At 37.6% G+C, this 24851-nt stretch overlaps 1 protein-coding gene across 1 annotated transcript; it reads right to left on the reverse strand.

Annotated features, from left to right (window-relative positions):
* Positions 1-4464: 4464 nt before the first annotated feature.
* LOC113638421 (metal transporter CNNM3) lies at positions 4465-22920 on the reverse strand. Its single transcript, XM_047804459.1, has 13 exons — positions 21281-22920; positions 20769-20912; positions 20520-20678; positions 19545-19714; positions 17757-17853; positions 17493-17623; positions 16609-16735; positions 6922-6955; positions 6583-6661; positions 6296-6476; positions 6009-6176; positions 5426-5565; positions 4465-4952 (listed from the first exon to the last, which is right to left on the reverse strand). The coding sequence occupies exons 1-13, from the start codon at positions 22641-22643 to the stop codon at positions 4710-4712; spliced, it is 3036 nt and encodes a 1011-aa protein (XP_047660415.1). The 5' UTR covers positions 22644-22920; the 3' UTR covers positions 4465-4709.
* Between the last annotated feature and the right edge of the window lie 1931 nt (positions 22921-24851).

A 24851-nucleotide genomic window follows, 5' to 3' on the forward strand; every position in this document is an offset into this window, starting at 1 on the left:
CCTTTTACTGTGTTTAGAAGTGCCTGCCATTTTTTTTCCCATTTCCAACTTTCGTAATTTCGTAATCAGGAAGAAAACACTTCCTCTGTTCGTATTATGCACTATAACCCTTTATATTCACAGGTAATTTCAAACATTTCTAACTTTTGGTAAAACAGTAACATGCATCTGCAATAAGCTGAATCTTTTACACATTGTTTATAGATTAACAGCCTTCATCTGTAACACAATATTACACTGTAGAGACATTAACAGGTCACAAGTAATGTGATGCAATGTAAAGGGAACAAAGCTTAGTGTATTTGGTGCAGGAAAACATAATTGATCAGTCAGACTTGAATGAATTTGTTTTTGTTTTTAAGCTTTATTTCAAGCATAATTTTGAATGTTATGAATAATATATTCATCACAAACCATTTGTATCTAATAATTTAGATCTAATACTTGTAATAAAATAATGTCTTTTTCCCCCCCTAATTGTTTGTCCTCAGAACTTTAAACTTTTCACACTTTTGCTTAGTCTCACACAAACAGTTCACTCTGTTCTCAACTAATTTCTAGATTTTTAAAAAAAAAAACAACAACAATTTATTTACCCTGTAACATTGATATTTAACAGTTCACGGCAACAGTTACCATTTAACCTTCATACAACATTCTCTGGGATTTTTATTTCTCGTTTTATACTGAATAATCTGCTGAAGATCTTGCGCTAATACGCATTTGTTTCAAGCTTTTTCAGGTCTGGGTCATTTTACAATATAGTTCTAAAAAAAAGTGTCCATTCTCGGGTCAACTGTTGTTGCCTTCTGTCTGTTTCCATTTGGAAGAATGTTAAGATTTTTGCACTCTTCATGGATAACTGTTAATTGCACTGCTATTTTATATTTTTGGCTATTTGCTTGAAAATAATCTTCTGTGGAACACAAAACCTTCCTTAAATGAGAAACGTTTAAGTTTCATGTTGTACAACATTATGGATTTTCAGGATTTTCTCTGTCACTAAGATCTTGACCTGATGTGCATGTGACTGCCATTCACATTTTCTGTTTAATATTACTTTCTATTAGGTAATTGTTTATTTAATGATGAGGAAATGTTACAACTCCATGTTCCCACAAAAAATGGAAACAGGAAATGAGTCCAAACTTAAAAAAAAAAAAAAACAATTAAATTTTAAACTCCTTATATTGCTTTATCCTAAATGATATTGCCATGGTGACGGTATCCAGAGCCGATCCTGACCTCCCTGGGGCCCTAAGCAAAATTCTGCTAAGGGGCCCTCCTACCTGACCCGTGAGCCATGTAAACCATTTGCCACACATTCACACTTGACAACGTTGGTTTCCATATTGCATTAACGTTGTTGTAACCTTGAGAGACTATAAACATTGTCATTTAGGAGTGTTATCACGCTACTTTTTGTACTGGTCCCCACTTTTTTTTTTTCACTTTTCATGGCCAGATGGATAACTCCGCTTCATATTGTCATCTACACAGCAGGGGCAATTCTAGATCAACCCCCTCATCAAGGATATGATCAAAAGGCACACAGAAACGTGTCATTTTAAATGTCTTTATTATTATTATTATTATTATTATTATTATTATTATTATTATTATTATTAGGCTTATAACTTTTTATTAAATGACAAATTCCTTTCACAAGATCATTATGGACTGTCCCTAGTCTCTCACCTGATTCTGTCTTTTTTCTTTTAAAGAACTGTCGCATGTCCATTGCTCACTGGCAGGCCACACACACACACACACACACACACACACACACACTCTGTCTCTCTCTCTCTGAAGTCTCGCACGTGACGTCATGTTTACACGACTCCTGATTGTTAAAATGAGTATCAAATTAACGCTAAACTTTACCAACAGAGACACACGTATGCACTACACAGGTACGCAGTTTTTTTTGTCGCGCTGCTGTTTTTGTTTCACGCTCTAGCAGTTAATAAACAGAACTGCATGCGTCTTGCGGAAGAACATTGTAACCGGCGCTACTTCTCTCCGTTTATGACTATGGACGAGTCACTCAGGTCCTGGGCTACTCCACAGCGGCGGCGACCCGCTGGACAAAAATATTAATAAACATTTTAGGGGTGCTGAGCTCCTTTTTAGCCTCGCCCATGCTACACAGTAAACATTAACACGCGCTGTAAAATGAGGCAGGGGAGGCGGGGCCTTGCGTAATTTGCGTAGTGTGCGTATAGGGCCGATCGGCTCTGTGGTATCATTTAATATGTTACATCATGTAAACAGAAATTGTGTCATAATGCCAATTTATACAATGTGGCCTCTACTTCACATATATGTTTAATTATGGGACACAGGCATATAGGACACATAGCCACCTAGAATGGACACAGAGATATAAACATAACCACATAGCAATAGTAATTGTTTTTATAGCACCAACTGTCAACAGTGAGGTGTAAAAATCTTTTAACGCTACTGCTAGAGGGAACATCTGATTCATACCAAGTCCAAGTGACATGTCAATATGTTCAAAAGCACATGCATACAGTAAACAAATGTCATATACAGTATATTTTACTCTCTCTTTCTCTCTCTCTCTCTCTCTCTCTCTCTCTCTCTCTCTCTCACACACACACACACACACACACACACACACACACACACACACACACACACACACACACACACACACACAGAGAGAGAGAGAGAGAGAGAGAGAGAGAGAGAGAGAGAGAGAGAGAGAGAGAGAGAGAGAGAGAGATACATCTAGTGGTGTGGGTTTGGGGTTGTGACAATGAACCTATACTGTCATGACTGTTGAGAGCAGTGTAATGCTTCTATACCAGCAGCTCTATGATCTGTTGTGTCCTTTCTGTTGCTTGTTGAGCAGGTTAAGAAGCACAAACTCTTGTACCTCTGTTGCAAAATGATTGCCTCGACCTCCTCACCTCCTCTCCTAACTCTCTCCATCCTATGGAGAGACAGCATCTTCAAAAATCAAAACCCATGCAACGCAGCCACATCAGACTTTGTCATTCCATTCAACTTGAAGTACTGTGCTGATCAACTGTCTCCTGTTTTGACAGATTTCTTTAACACCTTGTCTGAGAAATACCATGAGCCATCCTGCTTCAAGACTTCAACCATCATTCCCATCCCCCAAAACCAAGGATCACAGGACTTGAGTTCATGAGTTCATGAGTTCAGATGACACAGTTAACATGGCACTCCACTTCATCCTCTAGCATCTGGACTCCTCAGGAACCAATGCCAGGATCCTGTTTGTGGATTTCAGCTCAACTTTTTAAAACAATCACTTCAGCTCTGCCACAAGACAAGCTCCCTCAGCTAAGTGTGCACGATTCCACCTGATGATAGATCACAGATTTCCTGACTGACAGGAGGCAGCACATTATATTTTATTTACATTATTTAGCAGATGCCCTTATCAAGGGCAACTTACATTTGATCTCATTTATACAACTGAGCAACTGAGGGTTAAGGGCTTTGCTTAGGGACACAGCAGTGGCAGATTGGTGGACATGGGCTTCGAACTCACAACCTTCTGATTGGTAAGCCAACTCCTGGACAGTCAGTACCGGTTTCCCCAAGGCTGGGTTATTTTTCTTTGACTCTTCTCCCTGTATACCAACAGTCTGTCAAACTATTGAAGTTTGGGCTCATCAGAGGAGGGGATTGGTCTGGAGCTCAATGTGGGAAAAGCAGTGGTAATGGAAGCAGAATTACCCCGACACACTGCAGGTGGTTGCAGAATATCATTTACTCTGCTGACAATTACTTCAATCTGCCACCTCTTCAGGCTATGTACACTTCCAAGACCCTAAAATGGGCAGATAAGATGGGGCTCCTGACCCAGGCTAATATCCAGGAATCATCATGTTCTCATCCACATCCTTGGACATTAACGAATAACCCCACATACTTCCTACTTGTTTACCTTCTTACCTCAAACTGTGATTTTTTCCAATTTTCCACTTTTGTACATCATTTTGTACATTTCTATATGTATTTCTATTATACAGTTAAGGCTTCTATTGTGTCTATTGTATTTTCTTTTTTTTTGGGGAAAAAATAATTATGTTTATACTTAGTTTTTACTATTTCTTAAAGTAATATAGTTTTATAGTTTTTTTTCATTATGTTTTTTATTTAGGCTTCTTTAGTTCAGTATAACTATGGACCAGTAAACCATGACAAATTCCTTGTATATGTAAACTCACAGTACTTGGCAATAAAGGTGCTTCTGACTTTGATTAAAAATAATTCTACTATTTTCACTATATGTATTTCTGGCCATTGTCTTTTAGGATGCACCATGGATCTGAAGATAGTCCACACTGATCGGATGTCAACTTCAATCAGATTATTATATTACAAGACAAGGGTTAGGGTTAGGGCCTAAATTACACTCAGGTTTTTCATCTTTATGTAAATGTTAAACAATGCCACAAATTTGAAAAAAATATATTTTATTAGACTTTTAAACATATAAATAAATTAGAGTAAAAAAATCTTTACAAAATTTATAATAAATAAGTTACATTTTAAATATAATTAAATAAATATGGTTAATGTGAAACCACCAACAATCACAAGACAGTCAGGTATCTCGAGCTGAGATAAACTTAAACATAAAATGAGCCTCCAGATTTACACTTAGTACTTAGTACATACTTTCTGGAAACTGTTTTTCTGAATCAGAACTCATTCTGAGAGACTACTGTCTCATCATGGAGAGTGAACAACTGCAGGTGGCTGGTTTGCTGATGTGTCATTTGCACTGGCTTAAAGTCGTCCTTGGACGTGGTGATGAACCAGCCCGGGTATTTCACCGACTCGAAGGTGTTCAGCGAGTCACCGGGTCCGTTTCTCAAGAAAAGGAAGCGCTCCATTCCATCGTTCTCCTTGATGATCTTTAGGCTCTCTTTGTCTTTTACCTCCTACAAAAGAATGAATCCATTACATCTATCATAATCATTACAAGTTTGTGTTTTCTAACTTTTACTGCATCAGATATTTTGTGTTAAAGTTGTTAAACTATGCTTTAGTTTCCACTGGTATTACATTTACAAATAGGTATGTAAAGTAAAGTTTAAAGACATTTAAAACTAGGTAAAGTGTCCTTAACACCAACTAATGTCAATGTTTTAGATTAATTAAAACATTAATAAAACCTCTACATCTTCCTCTATCCACTAGAACTGAGAATATCATGTCACATTCTGGCACATGTTCAACAGTGTGTATTACTGTATAATCTGAACTTTCTGAAACAATAGGAAGAAGAAACCAGGCTGTGACTGAATTCTTTCTTGCTTGTGAATCACTTTGATGGAAACACTGTGTGCCAACTTGTTAACTCTAAATGATTATGTAAGCTTTGTCATTGCATTAGATGGTTGTGTTTACATACCTCTATGCCTAAAAAAGGAGTATCATTCTGCATTGTACATGACAGAAACAGGTTGCTCTTCACAATCCCCAAACACACAGGCTGGCCTTTTGTGTTTCCTCTGCAGTTTGGTGGGTTGTAGGCTGAGAGATTGAACCATGCTGTCGAAAAATAATCCACTTCATTTAAATGTCAATTCAACTTGGAGGTTTATACATTGGACAAGAAACACAAAAGGATGCAGTAGAAAGAAAGAATTAGACTGAAAAGGTGTGATGTTTCAGATGTGAATTTATAGACAGATGGATAGAACAAGAAGCAGATAAAGGAACAACACAGAAACCTAGAGCAACAGTAGTAGCAGTAGTATAGTGGTTATAGTAGTATAGTTGTTAAGGTTGAAGGTTCAAAGCTAATGACTGGAAGAATGTAAATTCAGACCCTAGCAGTGACAAAGAGCTCAGTTTGACTCTTTATCAGGTTAGATCTTAATACACTACAGGTGCTAGGTTAAATGATTTGATTGAATTTCGTCTCAGATTTTAAATCCGAATCAATTCCTCTAAAGTGTTAGTAGTGACACTGATTTGTATTGGAAGTTTACCTTTATTCTCTTCATTTCCACCTTTCAGAGTAATGGCCAGCAGTATAGGAAGCTTGTCTCTTCGCACCAAGGCCCTTTTAGACTTGTCACATATTGTGCACTGCACAGTCTTGTCCTGCATGCTGTAACTCTTGGATTCACTACAATTCAGATCGATCACTATGCTCTCTGTGTGAGGAAGACGGAGATGTGTCAGTGCTCAATGAGTCAGTTTGATTGCAGAAAAATCACTGGAGCAAAATAAGAATATATGCATGTACAATAAGATGAAATATTTTGAACCCCACCTTCAATCACATTCTCCATGAAGATAGTGAAGAGGTCCTGGTCAGTGAACTCTGTGGACTGAACATGTTGAGTGTGCTTCATCCTCTGCAGAGCGATTATAACGTTAGCAACACTGCGCATGCTAAAAGGCTCCTTGGTGACCTGGATACGGATTCCTTTGTGCAGGTCACATCTGCCGCTCTGTAACACATCAGAGTCCACAGTGAGCTCAGGTTTTTATACAGTAAAAAGGAACGAGGTGTGATGAGGTGAGGTGAGGTTTTACAAATCTGTATCCATGACTTACCATGGCCAAAGGATCAGAGCAGTCCAGCTCATCAAAATCTGCATCGTCTGAGTCAAATCCACAGTCGCTGTTAAAGTAGCTGTTAAAAGAGAATGAATTCATGAACGTTTGTTTATTTGATATAAAATCAAACACTTAAACTACTCATCCAACAAGACTTTCTACAACTGGACAGTCAAAATAACCTGAGTGACTGAACACCTTGACATACTCGAAAATATTCACATAAGATTCTAACAGTGTTAACGTTAAACAAATCTCTCAAAAGTTCTGTATTTTATAATACTAAGCATAGCAGCATTAATACTAATTACTCAAATTACATAAGACAAGGCTTACCTTTCCATCATTAAAAAATCTTCGCCAGCCATTTCTAAAAAGAATACATAAAAAGAACAAAATTAAATTACACATAAAATTGCATTCAATCAATCAATCAATCATGCAACAAGCTACAGATTTATTACACATACATATAAATCCACACAATACATACCAGTTGTTAATGAGATCGAATTAGGAAAGGCGATTTGAAGTTGTTCACGTGAGACTTTTTTTTGTCTGTTGAGCTGCTAGTCAATGCAGTTTGTCTGTGTGCTTCTGTATTTATACTCAGTGTTGGGAAATTCACACGAGAGGAAGCGGATGAATGGTTGCGCAATGTGTCACGTCACCGGGAATTTGGTGTTTGACAATCCAGACAATCCCAAAGAATGCATGCATATTTGCAGCACTTGGCAGGTGCCCTTATTTATAAGGGTACAATTTAAAGAATTTGTTTATCATTAATAATAATAATAATAATAATAATAATAATAATAATAATAATAATAATAATAATAATAATAATAATAATAATAATAATAATAATAATAATAATAATAATAATAGGGGGCGCGGTGGCTTAGTAGTTAGCACGTTCGCCTCACACCTCCAGGGTCGGGGGTTCGATTCCCGCCTCCACCTTGTGTGTGTGTGGAGTTTGCATGTTCTCCCCGTGCCTCGGGGGTTTCCTCCCCCGGTCCAAAGACATGCATGGTAGGTTGATTGGCATCTCTGGAAAATTGTCCGTAGTGTGTGTGAGTGAATGAGAGAGTGTGTGTGCCCTGTGATGGGTTGGCACTCCGTCCAGGGTGTATCCTGCCTCGATGCCCGATGACACCCGAGATAGGCACAGGCTCCCCGTGACCAGAGAAGTTTGGATAAGCGGTAGAAAATGAATGAATGAATGAATGAATAATAATAATAATAATAATAATAATAATAATAATAATAATAATAATAATAATAATAATAATATTATTGCAGGACATTATCGGTTTAGAAATACTAATAAATAAAATGTACTTAAGATGAAATATTCCCAATGTTTCTAAACTGAATAATGCAAACTAAACTAAGTGGTAAAATAATAACTTTTCTTATGTTCTGCTGCTGAAAAAACAGTGTTAATAACTGTGGGCTCTGGTTTAGTCCACCTCTCAAAGTGCTAAGTCAGAAAGTATTTAGTCTGTGGCATCTAGATCACATACTGTATAAGGCTCTGAAGTTACATAAAAATTAAGGATGCTATCAAAAGTATGCAAAATCATTTTTATTATGGATTTTTAAGAGATGGACATTTTATACATACACGTCGAAGAGTTTTAGGTAAACGCTTTAATGCAGGTAATGTAATGTGTTTGTAATGAACCATCACCTAATAGACATTTCGTTTTACTTTTAGAAATAAAAAGGAAATATCTGAAAGAGGTCCAAAATACTATGAACTCGAGCCCTGCGCGGGACTGTTTTTATAAACCCGAACCCGCCCGCGCCCGCAAGCTGCGTGTTCCACTCCCGCCCGCACCCGCAATGTTTGTGTCCACTCCCGCGGATTTTTTTCTTGAGAGCTTGTGAAAATTTTGATTGTATACAAATGATCAGACTAATTATTAGTTCAGGCTAATGTCCAGAATAACAGAATTAAACATGATTGCATTTAAATAAGATAAATCAATACTAATACTAATCTTCCTCTCAACGTCATGTGTTGACTCCATTCTTATTATTAGGCTACACACTAAATCCCACCGGGTCCCGCGGATCTCCCTCTAAATTTTCTGTCCGCCCACTCCCGCCCGGGGCAAAGGTGAAACCGCCCGCTCCCGCGAGATTTGCGTTGGGTCACGCGGGAGCCCAATCGCAATGCAGCCCTCTACTATGAACTTCAACAACTATATATGGTTGAAATGACAATAAAAGCTTCTTGACTCTTGACTTGACGTGAAAATAGAGCCAAATAAATAATGGAGGTCCAAGCTTATCTATAAAGGATCAGTGCGGCTGCAGGTTTTGCAAGAATCCATAGTTTAAACACTAGTAGTTGTGGCTCCTGTTGGGCTGGTTAGAAAACCTGAAGCAGATAAGATTTAACACGTCTATCAATTGAAACGGTGTGCCTTGAGGGACAACTGAGGTACAATTGACAACCTTATGGGTTCTCGAGTTTACCTTTTTCCAACAATAGAGTAAAATAGTTTCTTTCCTAATCGTGAATGAGGGCAGTAAAAGTGTGTGAAATGCAATAAAGGCAGATGTACAACATTGTGTATTTCCAGGGTTTTTTCTTTTCTCCTTTTACTGTGTTTAGAAGTGCCTGCCATTTTTTTTCCCATTTCCAACTTTCGTAATTTCGTAATCAGGAAGAAAACACTTCCTCTGTTCGTATTATGCACTATAACCCTTTATATTCACAGGTAATTTCAAACATTTCTAACTTTTGGTAAAACAGTAACATGCATCTGCAATAAGCTGAATCTTTTACACATTGTTTATAGATTAACAGCCTTCATCTGTAACACAATATTACACTGTAGAGACATTAACAGGTCACAAGTAATGTGATCAATGTAAAGGGAACAAAGCTTAGTGTATTTGGTGCAGGAAAACATAATTGATCAGTCAGACTTGAATGAATTTGTTTTTGTTTTTAAGCTTTATTTCAAGCATAATTTTGAATGTGATGAATAATATATTCATCACAAATCATTTGTATCTAATAATTTAGATCTAATACTTGTAATAAAATAGTCTTTTTTCCCCCACTAATTGTTTGTCCTCAGAACTTTAAACCTTTCACACTTTTGCTTAGTCTCACGCAAACAGTTCACTCTGTTCTCAACTAATTTTTAGATTTAAAAAAAAAAAAATTTTTTACCCTGTAACATTGATATTTAACAGTTCACGTCAACAGTTACCATTTAACCTTCGTACAACTCTGGGATTTTTATTACTCATTTTATACTGAATAATCTGCTAAAGATCTCGTGCTAATACGCATTTGTTTCAGGCTTTTCCAGTTTCTGGGTCATTTTACAATATAGTTCTAAAAAACTGTTGTTGCCTTCTGTCTGTTTCCATTTGGAAGAATGTTAAGATTTTTGCACTGTTCATGGATAATTGTTAATTGCACTGCTATTTTGTATTTTTGGCTATTTGCTTGAAAAGAATCTTTAAAACTTGCCTTAAAACTATTCTAACTATTCAAAACTATCATTCTCCTGAAAAATACAATGTATTTCTGTAGACATTACAGTTTAATACTGTAATATGGCTGCCAACACAAGTGTGTTGAATATCCAGACTATTCAACTGTTTTCTCTGGATTATGAATCACCACCATTCAGGATGATGCCACACCTTGTCATGATGTTAAAAAATTAATAACAAAGAATATCTGTCAGTTATGCAATGGGTAAAAACGTTATAACACAGATCCACACCCTGCTTTCTGAAACCGGAGTGCAAAATTATGGCTTTAAGCTGAGTGCAATTTAAGAAAACATTCTTACACAATATACATACAAAATATACATACAACTGATTTTATCTTCACTATTTTTCAGGACTACTCTTTTTTTTTGTTTGTTTATGCACTAGTGCCTTATCATATACTCTTTACATTTATTAATGCTTTATTAAACACTTGTGAGTAGAAGAATAGAATATTAGAATATTAAGGATGTTCAGTTGATGTTTAGAGATATTGGTGACAATGAAAATGTCCCTGATATTACACCAAGGAGAGTATCTGTTTCTAGGTGAAACTGGATATGAGCCATTACTCATCCACAATTGTATTATATATAATAGAGCCACAATGGAGAATGTCGTCTTCAGTGTTTAGTGTCAGGAAATATAGGGCAGTATTTAGCTCAAAGCTCCAGGGTTCCTGGTTTTATCCTGAGTTCAGGTTACTGTTTATAACTTGTTCAGCCAAAGCAAGGTGTGTGCTGGTATGCTTACACAAAATTGCCCTAGTTGTGAAAGCTAGTGTGAAAGTTTGTGTGGATGGTGTTCTGCAGTGGTCAGGCACCAACAATCTCAGGAGTAAAGGATCCATTTGAAAGGGTTAAAGATTCATGAATGGACATGATGAATGAATAAATAAATCAGTAAATGTTGCAGTAAGGTCTGTAGTCATGTTGGCACCAACAGTGTGAGGGATAGAGACACAGACTGAGAATGTGAGAGTGTGTTTGAGAGACAGAGAGAATGTAAAGTAAATGACAGATAAGAGAGACAGAGGAAGAGAGAGAGGACAATGAGTGAGTGTGTTAGACAGAGAGAGACAACTGAGAGTGAGTTAAAGAGACAGACAGAAACTTTTTCCAGAAATTTAATTTCATAGGTAAATAACAGGACAGATGATGATTTTTTTTTTATTTATTGTGGTTTTTTTTTTTTTTACAAATTATTTTATAACAATTGTCCAAATAACTTAGAGTTGTATTCAGTTTCAATATCTGGTTTCATCCTGGTTGGTGTCACAGTGAAGTTACAGGATGTTATTTCTTTTCACACCTACATTAATGACAATGACTCAGTCAGCAAATGGAGGGTAGTATAATGAAATGTGTGAATGTTCCGTTGCTTCCTGCGTAAGCTGTTTACACGCCAGGGATTTTTTAATAAACAAGGCCATATTGCATCATCAAGTCTCTTCAGAACACTGGCGGAAATATAGTTTCAGAAAAATAAGGATCAAGGAAATGCGTAAGGAATATACTGTATATTTACAGGAAAGGATTGTTGGTTAAATAAATATAAGCCTAATTTAAATGTACAGTACAATTCCAGTGAAATAATGTCACATCAGGTCTGAACCATGTCAGAACTTTGGAAGGCCCTGAATGATTTAAAAAATTTTTTTTTTTATTTGTCAGCATGGAACTCTCACAACTTAAGATTGGGGAATTTTCTTTGTTAAACCACAAACACGCGCTAGGTTTTTTTTTTTTTTTTTAATGAGAGGAAATTGCACAACTAACCCTTGGAACAGGTTTGCCAGTTGCACAGACTTAGAAATTTTGAAGTGCTTTTTTGAATTTTGAACAAGCTCCTGCTGTTCTTATGTCGCTTATTTACTTCAAGCCTAAATATACGGCCATGCATTTTAGTTTGTGTAGAAAGTTAATCTTCTGAAATAACAGCACAATGTAATACAGGAATGATTTGGCTCAGACTGAGAGTTGTCTCATGGTTAAGAATTTTGTAATTTAAGGAAGTGACGTAATGTTGTAGTGTATTAGGTAAGCACTTGGCTGTTTAGGTAGTAATGATAATAATAAAAATAAAAAACAAAAACAGGAACTTTACTCGTTTTTCCCCTTAGTATATTAATATATACTACATAGTATATTAACCACAGAGCTGTTAATACTAGTTTACATAAGGTGATTACATAACTCTCTGTTTAAATTACTGGTCTATCAACCAAATCCCAAAGAGTTATTAAAGTTCATACACTTTCCTCTACCGCCAAATTATTATAACGAAATAGCATAAAATATAGCCAACATAGTTAAATAGTTATTACTCATTATATATTTACAGTATAGGTATAATCCAGGGTAAAGTACTGATTATACCATGTAAGCTTAAAGAGCTGTTAAATTAGTTAAAATAGCTCTTATTAACTTCTTCCTCCATTATTTAGTAAAGTTTCCATGATGTAGCGAAACTAGTCCATGACTTTATGTGATCTCTTGGATTTATGCCTTAACTCAGTTGTTTATTGTCTTTATTCGCAATGGTCTGTGTTTATATTGTGATCTGTGGCTCCATCTAATGGATCATAAAGTAGAAACAAAAGCAAAAGTCAACTTCCACATTGATGTTTTTATTTTCTTTCACAACTACTGTTTTATAACTGATCAAAAAATAAAAATAAAAATAAATATCCAAATCGTCTTCCAGCAATTCTTGCCAATCTAGATTAGATAATGATTAAAAATGCACTAACACACTGCGGCATCTAATCTAACAAAGAGGGCAAAAAAAGAAAAGAAAAGATTTCTTCTTATAAATATACTAGAAGTCGAATTGGTTTACTCTATGCATTAATTTGTGAAAGGTAATTTAATCTGTTTTTTTTTATCATTTTTTTTACCAGTCGAAAAATATTTGCATTATTATTTAATAATTAAATATGCATTATTATTCATCTTTGACATTGATTCCAATTTATATGATACATCAGGTGCGTATTTCTGGACTCTTGAAATGCAATAGTTAGATAAAACAAGATTGAAAACGTGGTTATGTAATGGATAAGAAAAAAAAAAAAAAAAGTCAGTCAGGGAAACACAACAAAGTTCCCCAATCCTACAACAAGAAGCCGTCTTTAGAGTAATTTTCCTCCATGCACACATCATACATCAACATCAGACACACAAACTAAGTCAGAATGCAATTTATAACAACAATAATAATAATGATTAAAAAAAAAAAAAAAACAAGAAGTAAAACCCTTTACTTTCCAGCATCAACATGGCATCTAGAGACTAAAGTCCCAGATAAACAGTAACTGAGCACTACATTGGCACATTACATGAATACTTTCAGGCAAAGAGGGGAAAAAAACAACCAAAAAAAAAAAAAGACAGAAGTTAATTTCCTTTTACAATGTCCTTGAGTGGTAACATGGGATCATTTTAATTCCATCAGTTACATTGCTATTGTGTAGGTGAAAAAGTTCCAATTAAAATAAGAGGCACAAGTAGTGTATTCTAAGTCATATGAGATGAGATCTAGTGACTGTAAAGCCTTTCTGTGTGCTCGTATGCCTCGTGGACGGTGGAGGTGGGGTTACCCCGAAAGAGGCCCAACCCATCAGCATAAAACCTTCAGAGGGCAAAACTGATCAGTCAGAAGGATTTGGGATTGATTTGCCAATTTAACCCCTACAGCATAACCATCGCTGTTTGTCACCAGTCACTTTGTCACTAACATTTTCTTAAAACTGACGATTTTATGACACAAAAACCACATAAATCAATCTGGTCTGATTAATGAACTGAGTAATGAATAAACAGTCCAAAGGAAAAATATCTGTTCATATGTAAAATAAAACAATGAGATTTCTTATGAGAAACTTATTTTTAGTTTGATAAATGTCCAAATGTTTGTACACAACCTGCTGAATTTTATAGCATGGCTGTATTACAGACAGACAACATGACTCCCAGGTTGTATGGACAAAAAAAAAAAAGCGCCCATGTAAAAGTGGTACTTATGAAATTTTGGGCTATAACAACATCCCCTTGTAACCAATCAGAGAGAAACACTAAAAGGTTTAAACCTTTTGAAAAACTTTGCAAGTCTGTGATGCAGGTTATGACAGATAGAAAGATTTAAAAAGAGAGATTAAATCAATGATTAAGAAAATAAAATAGGCAAACCAACAAAAGGAGCAGTTCCTGCTGCCCATTCTGCCATTTAAAATGTCTTGAATCACTTAAAGAAAATTCAGCAAAGGCGTTAACACATGGCGATGCCGCAGATACCAACAAACCCAACACGCCCACAGCAAAAGGGAGTATAAGCACCAACGGAGAATGAAATCTGGGAATGTCACACACAAGAAAGTAAGAAGAACTGCAAAAATCAAATCAGTGGTTAAAACTGATTTCTTGTCCAAGCTTAACCCGGTTAGATCAAACAGCATCTGTCTGGCCTGGAGCTACTCTATCAGTCGTGCATTCCAGGTTCTTGCTTGTACCTGCAAACCTCAGAAAGTGAGAGATCCATTAGATTCCACTGCAAGCCCTCACATGTTCACATCCTCTGTCATGCAAGAAAACAAAGAAAGAAAGAAAAAGAATTTCCAGATGAGTTTCATCCTCCAAAATGGGAACTTGTTTCTGGTTTATAGAATCACTATCCACTTTACGAGAGGCATGGAATTCTACAATGTTGTTGTTCACAATATAAACCAATGGAATAGAACTTAATTGTAAAGATATAAAGATATCTAAAACTGTAGAGGCTAAGCATCTGTTTACTTCAATATGAACAACTAATCATTGATGGAGTTAACTACTCTGCCAATCGTGTGGCAGCAACACAAGGTCTAAAATAAGGTCGGGGGACGGCGGGGGGAGTAAAAATTGAAGAAAAAAACAAATCAACAACAAAAAACCTGTAGCATGGCTGTTTGTACCAGAATTTAAGAAAGTGCAGATCTACAGAGATTTCAACAAAAACATTGTTTGAGCAGAGGGTCTGCATACTGAAGGACCTTGCAAACATAGGCACAAACTCACTTAAAGATTAAAAGGGAAAAGAAATATCACTTTTCCCAGTATTTAACTGTCCAGACTGTCCAGTCTGTACCATGATAGCTTCAAGCCTCCTGTTAATAGCTGACAGGAGCAGAAGCATGTCTGGTCTTGCTTTTGTAGCCCATTCACCTCAAGCTGCTATGTTTTGTCTGAGATGCTTTTCTGCTCACCGTGGTTGTAACAGGTTTAGATACATGGCCCTTGAGAAAGGCCCTTAACCCTAAATTGTATAAAAATGAGATAAAACGTAAGTCGCTCTGGACAAGGCCATCTGCCAAACGCCATATGTGTAAATACAACTCTGCTGAATTTCATAGTTTCATTACAGTTCTATTATGGAACAAAAGCAGAGTAATATTAATAATAATAATAATAATAACAACAATGTTGTTCAGTGCTTGACCCCTAATTCAATCCATTGCACACAAGAGCATCAGAGTAGTGAAGTGGAAAAACACATACACAAGGTACTGGGGAAGGGAAATATGTAGAAACGTGGACAAATGGTCAGCTCCAGAAGTATTGGAACACTTCAATGGCATGAGGGAGGTAAAAAGGAACATAGAATATTTGCTATAGAAACAATACTGTTTTATGGCAACAATCCTTTATTAAAGCAGTGAAAGCTTTCTGCAAAACACTGGTTTTAAAGATTACTGGCAACCTATAATTAATATTTATTCAAAGATTTTATACAAATAGTGTCATTTTGTGCTTGGGGGTGTCAATAATTCTGGAGTCGTAAGAGCTGAAGGGGCGTCTAAAACTGGGGAAACAGGAACACAGCAACTTATAGGTCTCGGTTGGAGAAGCATCAATTCACAAGACGATGCAATTCATTTGTACTACATGCAAACGTTAGCTGCAAAACATGATCAGGATGAAAGGTTTTCCTCACTAAAGGGTGAGGAAGGATTTGATTGTCATAATGTATGTGGCAATCAAATAAAATGTCATATCCTAAGCAGGATGATGTGCGGGAGTGAAGGGAAATGATGCTTCACACACACAAACACATGCTAAGCAAAGAACATGCCTTTACCTCCAGACACTTAACTGTAGTTGTCAATTGCATCAAAGAAGGAAAAGTAAAGAGAAAAGTCTGGGGTTGCCAGAGAAAAGAAAATGGAGCAAAAATAAGGAAAAAGATTTCATTAATATAAATAAAAGAGAAAGTCGAGTAGTTTCCTTACAATGATGTCATGTATCAGAACGTAAGACACGCAAGTGATATTTCACTCTAAATGACACAGAGATTTCTAGAAAATGAGATTTCCTTGGCTTCACAGTCACTGGGCCTACAATTTTGGAGCTCTACTGAGGTGTTGTTTAAAAGTGAAACGTTTTGCACTGCTTGCACTACTGTCCATTACCAAATGTTATGTTGATTGTGTCCGTGCCTTCAGTCACAGCTCCGTACCTTGGGTGACGTTCTTCTCATTTAGGAGTTTGGTCTGGCTGTTCGGAAGGATCTTAATCTCGGGAGGATCAGGGCTCTGTGCTACCCGAGATGCCATCAAGGCATTGAGGTACTGCAAGCGGGTTACCTGTGTGAAATGAGCAGGAAAACCATGTGACAGGCATTTTTATACAAAGTTTGGAAGAAGAAGAAGAACAAGAAGAAGAACAAGAACTAGAACAAGAACAAGAAGCCTTTATTCTGTCACAGAACATTAAAATTCTTTCTTTACATATCCCAAATTTGGAGGTTGGGGTCAGAGCACAGCATCAGCCATGATACAGCGCCCCTGGATCAGAGAGGGTTAAGGGCCCAACAGTGGCAGCTTGGCAGTGCTGGGGCTTTAACCTCGATCCTCCGATCAACAACCCAGAGCCTTAAACACTTGAGCCACCACTGTACCACAGGGAAACCAATTAAAATTAAATAGGAAAACAGAATGTTGGCTTCCGCACAACATAATGACCAAACATGAGAATTTCTAGAAGTTTCGTTTGTATTATTTCAAGAATGCTACAAGAACACGCAGTCAAACACTTCGAAAAAAGTGAGGTGTGTGTAAATAAAACAGACACTCGTTCATGCAGAACATTTTCTTGAGGAATTTGAGGTGGACACCTTCAATTTACACCACAAGGTTTCAGTGGTGTTCAAATCCAGGGTCAGTGCAAAACACTGATTTGGATTTCTAACAATCATTTCTTCCATGATTTGGACTGGCTGTATATTTAATGTCATTATGTTGTGGAAAATTTGGCCAACCACAAAACATCCCGATGGAATCAGTCAGATCCACATGATGATTCAGAAATAATGCATAGTTGAGTTTAAGGGATGTGTCTCACCCGAATGAGCTGCAGGTCGGTGAGGGCTCGGACTGTGTAGTCAGGACAGTAACTGGACGAGCTTGTAGCTTCTCCCAGCTCAAACGTGTCTCTTGGGGAGCGATGCTGTGTGGACACTGGAGACTGATGTACTAGAAGGAAAATACATTGGATTATTTATTCGCCAGCAAATCTTACCATTAGCTACAACCGAGCTGTGCAAAGCAGACAAAAGAACTCAGCTATAGGGGGCTCAAATTCAACCTCCGTCAAACAGAACCATACCAGAGGAAGGTAAAGTCAGCGCTGACACCCCGTAGTATGTGAAGGCTCCGTTCTCAAACTTTAGACCCTCTTTTCCAATCTCCACTTCCACACGCCCCTACATACACAAGACCGATCATTAGAACACAAAAAAAGTATTCTCAATCATTTGTGCTTCTATACTTCTTTGATTTCTGAGATTTCGTTCCTGGCAGTTCAGTTGCAACCCCACATTTGTTTCATTAGCAATAACAAAAAACACCAGAAACTCTTGTGCTTTTCTCTCTCTTGTTTGTGTGTAATTCTCACACATCATCCTGGTCATAATGTTTCTCGCCTTCCTGCCAGTATTTACAGTATCTCGGCTGGTTCCACTGCTTTGGACTGGGAGGTTACCTGTAAAGAGCCGTCCTGTGACAGAGGACATGAACTGCAGCAGAGAAAACAGTGCACACTTTTCCTTTTCTTGTGCGTTGTGTTTTGATTGATATTAAAAATTATATATTTATATCTCAAATATTTAATCGACAGCAATCTAGACATAACCTTAAACTAATCAGAGAACAGGGGTTCCGGTTGTAACTGAAAGGGATATGGCACGGAGCTGATTGAGGATATCTAGTTATCTCAAGTTAAAACGACATAAGAATTATTACTTAACTTCATTATACTGCTGAGAGTGTAAATCACCATACTATAACCATGGTGAAGGTGAATGCTAACTGCGTGTTAAATTCTGCTCAATCTACTCACTCAAATGACTTCCCTGAATTTCTCATTGTCATGTAACTTGTTTTCTACACTTTATTTTGCAAGCTTTGTTTGCATCTCCAGGGTTCCTTTATATTTTCGAACTCAGCATCTCTGTAAAGAAATGTTTGCCTATTGTACTAAAAGACTTCTTATATACTACACATGCTAGTGCAAGGCAGCCCTTTTCCCTGCCGTCACTCCCTCAGGTGCAAGCATTATATTTGTCATTGTTCAGCCTGCTGTGATAAGTGGTGAAGGCGCTCAACATCAGGAAGACAAGCCCAGCATGTAGACATTAGCAGGTAGAAGCTACGTGTACAGGGAGAGAGAGAGACAGCGCCAGAGCTTGCTGTGTTTTTGCCCACACAACTCAAGCATTTGTGTCTTCTTACATGTGTTTAAAAGTAGCTCACTAAAGCATTACAGCTCATGTTTACAACTATAAAATGACAAAAAGAAAAATCAGAAACTTTAAAACCATATAAGTGGCTTTGCACATAATAATCTTATTTTAACATGCCAGTAAACACATATACAGTAATGCACGTTGTCTCCGAGGCCCCCTAGTGGCCGACTGCAGTAATCGTTATTAACTCCACCCATTCCAATACTAGCAAATGAGACCCAGGGCAAATTTCTAGTTTAAGGTTTAGTTTAGGAATAAGTTACATAATTTATAGTACATATTTTCACTTCAGATTAATGTGCTTCATAAACAGAGAAAATAAGCTTTTCTTATAGGTTGTAGAAATATTAAAAGGAATATATATGTTGTTTATCAATATATTTTCAGTTACTATTTACATCCAGTACTTGTATTTACATTATTTAAACGCTTAGTGTCAGATAGTTATGAAACATCAGCTCAGTCTTAATGTAAAGCTCTAACATTATTTCCTGGCAATAAAACTCCTTCCGACCCACTGCTAAGGCTTTAATAACTGCACGTGTTCTGGATCCGAGGCCTGTGCCGTACTGGGCATACTGGAACTCTAACTTATGTACACAGTCTTTGGTTTTGATATCTCACTGGAGATATGGCAATGCCCGGCTCACCTGCAGCAACAGAATGAAGTAGTCCACCGGATGATTACGTGTATAGAGGTAGTGATCAGCACTCATTTTGTTGCTTGGGTCAAACTTTACTTCTTGATTGACGCTGGGATGCCGTAAGAGATGAAATAAGACTTTTTCTGACACGCGCTGTGGACAGAAATGCTCCACTTCTGTGCGAGAGATACATGAAAAAAAGGAACAGTATGAAATCATGGAAGTAAAAACTAGGTTTGATATCTTCCATAAAGATGCAACATTTAAGAAACAAACACCAGCATAACAACTACTTTGGAAGTCTACTTTGAAAGTGAAAGTCACTCAAGAGGTAAAGTTATACTTTCACACGCGTGTCTTAAGCAGACTATGACTAAGAGAAGACTATGACTAAGAGAAGAGACAGTTTTGTTTGCAAGTACATACATGTCTATGGCTTCTAGTATAGCTTTGTAGAGATGACCTGCTAAGCACTGATTCAGTAAAGTCAAACTAACTCAAATGTTTTTTTTGGGGGGAAAAAAAAATTGTGAATACTAAAATAATCAATGATAATAAAGAATAATATTAAACCTTCCCTTACTGCAGAAAAAATAAGTATCAATCAACATTTACAAACATTCCACATAATACTTAGCCTAAGGGCTAGGTGGAGCTGAAAATAAACTCATAATACTCATTCCGCAGAAATACACACACACAAAATTACTCAAGTTCAGAGAACATGGTGTTGGCTCTGAGTAAATGATTAGCACATTGCCTTTCTGCAGCACTGGAACTCAGTCCTGTGACGCAGTTTAGCAGCTCACATCTACTCATTTTGAACAACATGAGAAATGTGGGAAATTTGAAACTTTCAGACTGCTAGTGAGATTTTAAAGGCAGTTTGTCAATATAGTCGCAGAACAGAGTTGTGCAGCACACAGATGATAAAAGAAAAATAAATAAATAAAAACAGGGATAAAAATACAATGTTCAGACCTCTGGAGAGAAAGCGGTGTGTAGCAAGTAGAAGCTGAGGAGATGTGCGGATCTTTGCCTCGCCTTCAGGGAGTTTAAAGAGAGAGAATTCCTCCTGCACTGCACGGGGCTCCAAAGGCATCTCCAATTGAGGATGAGGACGCTTCACTTTCATATTCACTGTGGGAGAACAAGGGCGCAAACAAGTCTTAGATGTAATGCATTACAACGTTTAGACCTCAGATACAAGGTAACAACCCAGATACTCACTATAGCCGTCGGACTCATCTAGGATCTCCGATTTGATGATCTCTTCGATCACATCTTCGAGGGTGACCAGACCCAGCACCTCATAGAAGGGGTCTCCTTCTCCCTCATTATTCACCCTCTGCACTATGGCCAGATGGGAGTTTCCTGGTAGAAGCAAGACAGTGTCATGAGTGGAGTGCTTCACAAAGAATCATTAGTTTTCTTTGCAAATGCATTTAGTCAGTGTGACTGGTAACATCATTCAAAAGAACTGATCAGACTTTTACTTAACTTCAGATTACTGTACAGTTGCATGGATGCATGACTACCAGATTATCATCTTCCATGACCTAGATCACAGGTCTCTAACCCTTTAACTGTTTAGTATTTTCCGTTCTCTAAAACTAGAGACAGGAAAGCATAAGATTGTGTATGTTAAAAAAGGTTGTACTCCAGTACCAAGGCTGGGAACCTGTTGCCTAGATAAACATGCAACATCCTAGACTTTGAGAGCGTGACTTGAAAAAAATCACCTTTCTTAAACTCCTCGAGCATGGCGTCCAGCTTGGTGTCATTGAAGACAAAATGAAGCGGGTGGTTGTAGAACTTGGTGATGGTGGTCATTGGCGTGCAGTCAGCAGGGTCCACCAAGGCCAGGTCCTTGACGTACAGGATCTCCACAATGTTGGAGCGCTCCTCCTCATACACAGGCACACGCGTGTATCCGCACTGCATGATCTCGGACATGGTGCTAAAGTCCAGCACGGCCGTGGAGGGGAGCATGAAGCAGTCCTTCAGTGGCGTCAGGATGTCCTCCACCGTCTTGCTCCTGAGAGTCCCACGGCGAAACTCCTCCTTGACAAACTCGCTGTATGGATCATTGACATTTGTCCGGATCAGCTCCATCACCTTCTCACGCACTCCACAAGTGCTCACGTCACGCTTAAGTGTCAAATCCAAAAAGAGCCCTAAGGGGCAGGACAGGGGGCATGTGATGATCAGACAGCACTGGGCCAGCCATACTAGACCCGGAGCAAGATAGAAGCCATAACCCGAGCTTATGATATGGGGCAACAACTCTGCGACAAGGAATATGAGTGCAGCACATGCAAAGGCAGCTGGAAGGATGGAGCCGACGGTACGGTAGAAGATCACACCAAGCACAGAGTGGCCTAAGGAACACAAAAACAGCAGAGAACACAAAAGAAAGTTTCCTCTCCTCCGAACTGGCTCCAGACGCTTCGCCAGGCGTCTCTCATCTTCTGAGCCACAGCTGTGTAGCACATAAAGCTCCAGAGGGTCGAGCCAAAGCAAACTAAGATTCAGGCATCGTATCAGTGAACATATGAGAACTCCTAAGATAATAATTATAGCCAGACCCCATGCTGGGATCCATTCAGGTGGCAGATCCGGGTCTTTTAGACGGAACCTATCCCGCGCCGCTAACTGCCACTTTTCCCCACTGAACACGCACAAGCAGTGAAAAACCGGATGAGTTTCATCCTCTGCCTCATCAGAGATGCTCGTGTCTTCGGTTCGGACTGTTATTAAGCCCTCGTTTTCGTCATCCGCTTTAAACTTTCCGCTCACTTGGAAATCAGAGGCATTGCGCAATGTCTCTTGGTTACACGCGTCTTCAGTTGCATCCTCTTGCGCGAACGCGACCCACGGCCCCGAGGTCCCGTTCAGCAAGTAGGAACCGAACAACCGGAGCTTAAACGTGGAGCCACGCGCTGCAGTCAGGACGCGCTCGCGCATGTACACTCGCTCGGTAGCTTCCTCCAGTCGCAGGCCGAAGACCAGAGGCGAGGTGTTTTGGCTCCACACGCCAGGTCCGAACCAGCAAGCCGACGATATCGTTAGTAAGACAAATACTTCCACCGACCCAACCACCATATTGGAATCGGGCAGTTCGGTTCTAGTCGCTAATCATATGACAGCTTAGCCGAACTAGCCGCCTAGCACTTTTTTTCTCGTTGCCATAGAAAACAACGACAGAAACGTCCTTGCTCGTGCCGCCATATTGGATCAGTAGAGCCCCAAAAGAGAAAAACAAAACAAAACCTTCAACCAAAACAACAACAAAAAAAAGTGCTTTGTATCCTCTGGGCTCGTGGTTGGAATGAAGAAGACCGTTGTTTTTTTTTTTTAGCGGAACTACGTTAAATTGTTTACGGACCAATGAGAATAGAAGACTGTGTGCGACCAATAAACATACGAGAAAGGGGAAGCCACGCCCACAATTGCGTGTTAGGTAATGTCGAATAAACACAGAGGGTGTGTGTGTGTGTGTGTGTCATATACACACACTTACACGTGAATATAAAAGTTAAATCTATACTATTAGCATGAATCGAATAAAATCTACACATTCAACATATCCAAAATTTGATATTTGATTGCAATTTGACAGATAAGAAATACCTGTGTGTGATATATATATATATATATAATGTATGTGTGTGTGTGTATATATATATATATATATATATATATATATATATATATATATATATATTGTATGTGTGTGTTTGTTTGTATATATTTATATATATATATATATATATATATATATATATATATATAATGTATGTGTATATATATGTATATATATATATATATATATATATATATATATATATATATATATATATATGTGTGTGTGTGGGGGGGGGTTAGTTATAAAAGTCTTTTTTTTTGTGCATAAGTGAATAAATCGGGAGGAAAAAATATATTTTTTGTCCACCTTATTTTACACAACATATACTGTACTTGTAAGATGAACACATCATTATGTTGTGGATCCCTAGAGAGACTTATTGTTCAGGTTTTGGGACCTTATGAAGTACCTGCTGAAAGCTAATTGGCTGACAAAGAGCAATTAGGTCATCATTAACAATGCACTTAAATTAGGATAAAGGTGAAGAATACAAGGTTTCGGCTCAGTCGGACTTAGCGCTTCTGATACAGTTTTCTGAACTTAGACCTACCCCATTGATGGCCATGCCCGTATCTCAGCAGAACTTCTCAGGACTTTGTTCTGAAGATGCCTATCAAAGCTCATTCAAGCTTATACAAAGGAACATAAGTTACAGTAAATCAGATCTTACCAGAGAGGCAGCCTCTATGTTATTGTTCAGAAATCTTAACATGTTTTTGACACTTTCCTGAGCAATTTCCTGGGCCACCAACTTGATGAAGAGAGAACAAAAAACCTTATGACTTCTTAGTATAAGTCGGTTTTGCATGTCTGAAGCAAATACAATTAAGTCTTTATGAATTTTCAAATTTCATTCCTATGGGGGAAAAAAACACAGGTTGAATGGCTGCTACACAGGAACCACACGACTCATCAAAAGGTTGTATACAAGCACCTAATTTTCCCCAGCAGACTGAACAATTACATGCTAGTTTAAAAAAAAAAATAAAAAATCTAAACCGCTGAACTGTAGAGTGGATGAAATTTTATCTATTCAATTTTAAATCACATACCCTACTTCATATGTTCATAAATATTGCATGTGACCTTTACAGTCTTAACACCTTGTTCTTCCAGGTGTTTCACCACATGAGGAGTTAATGTCAGCCCTGTTACTTTCAAAATTGTTATTTTTGTTAGCCAACAGGGTTGACGATGAAATTTAAGCTTTAATAAGTAGAAATGCCATTGTTGATCAAAATGTAAGTAGGATTAAATTTAACATAAAAAAAAATTATGAAAAATGGCAGCCCGTCATATACACTCTTACACGTGACTACAAAAGTTAAATCTGTACTATTAGCATGAATCGAATAAAATCTACACATGCAACATATCCAAAAGTAGTTTTTTTTGACAGATAAGAAATTACCTGTAATTAACTAAAGCAAATATTTCACATATTATTGTAATAAGTGACCTCTAAAGAGCTAGACATAATCATAGTAGTAGAGAACTATTTAAAAAAGAAAAAAAAAAGAGTAATATTTGGAGTCCATCAGCCATTACTGAAAACATTTGTATCCTAAACATTATTTCTGTTGTCGCTCCTGTCACCCTTACATCAAAACATGCCCATTCAAAATAACTCCACATGTAATAATTCAGTAATATTACACAATAGG

Source organism: Tachysurus fulvidraco, chromosome 20 (assembly GCF_022655615.1).
Source record: "Tachysurus fulvidraco isolate hzauxx_2018 chromosome 20, HZAU_PFXX_2.0, whole genome shotgun sequence".
In the NCBI taxonomy this organism is placed as follows: domain Eukaryota; kingdom Metazoa; phylum Chordata; class Actinopteri; order Siluriformes; family Bagridae; genus Tachysurus; species Tachysurus fulvidraco.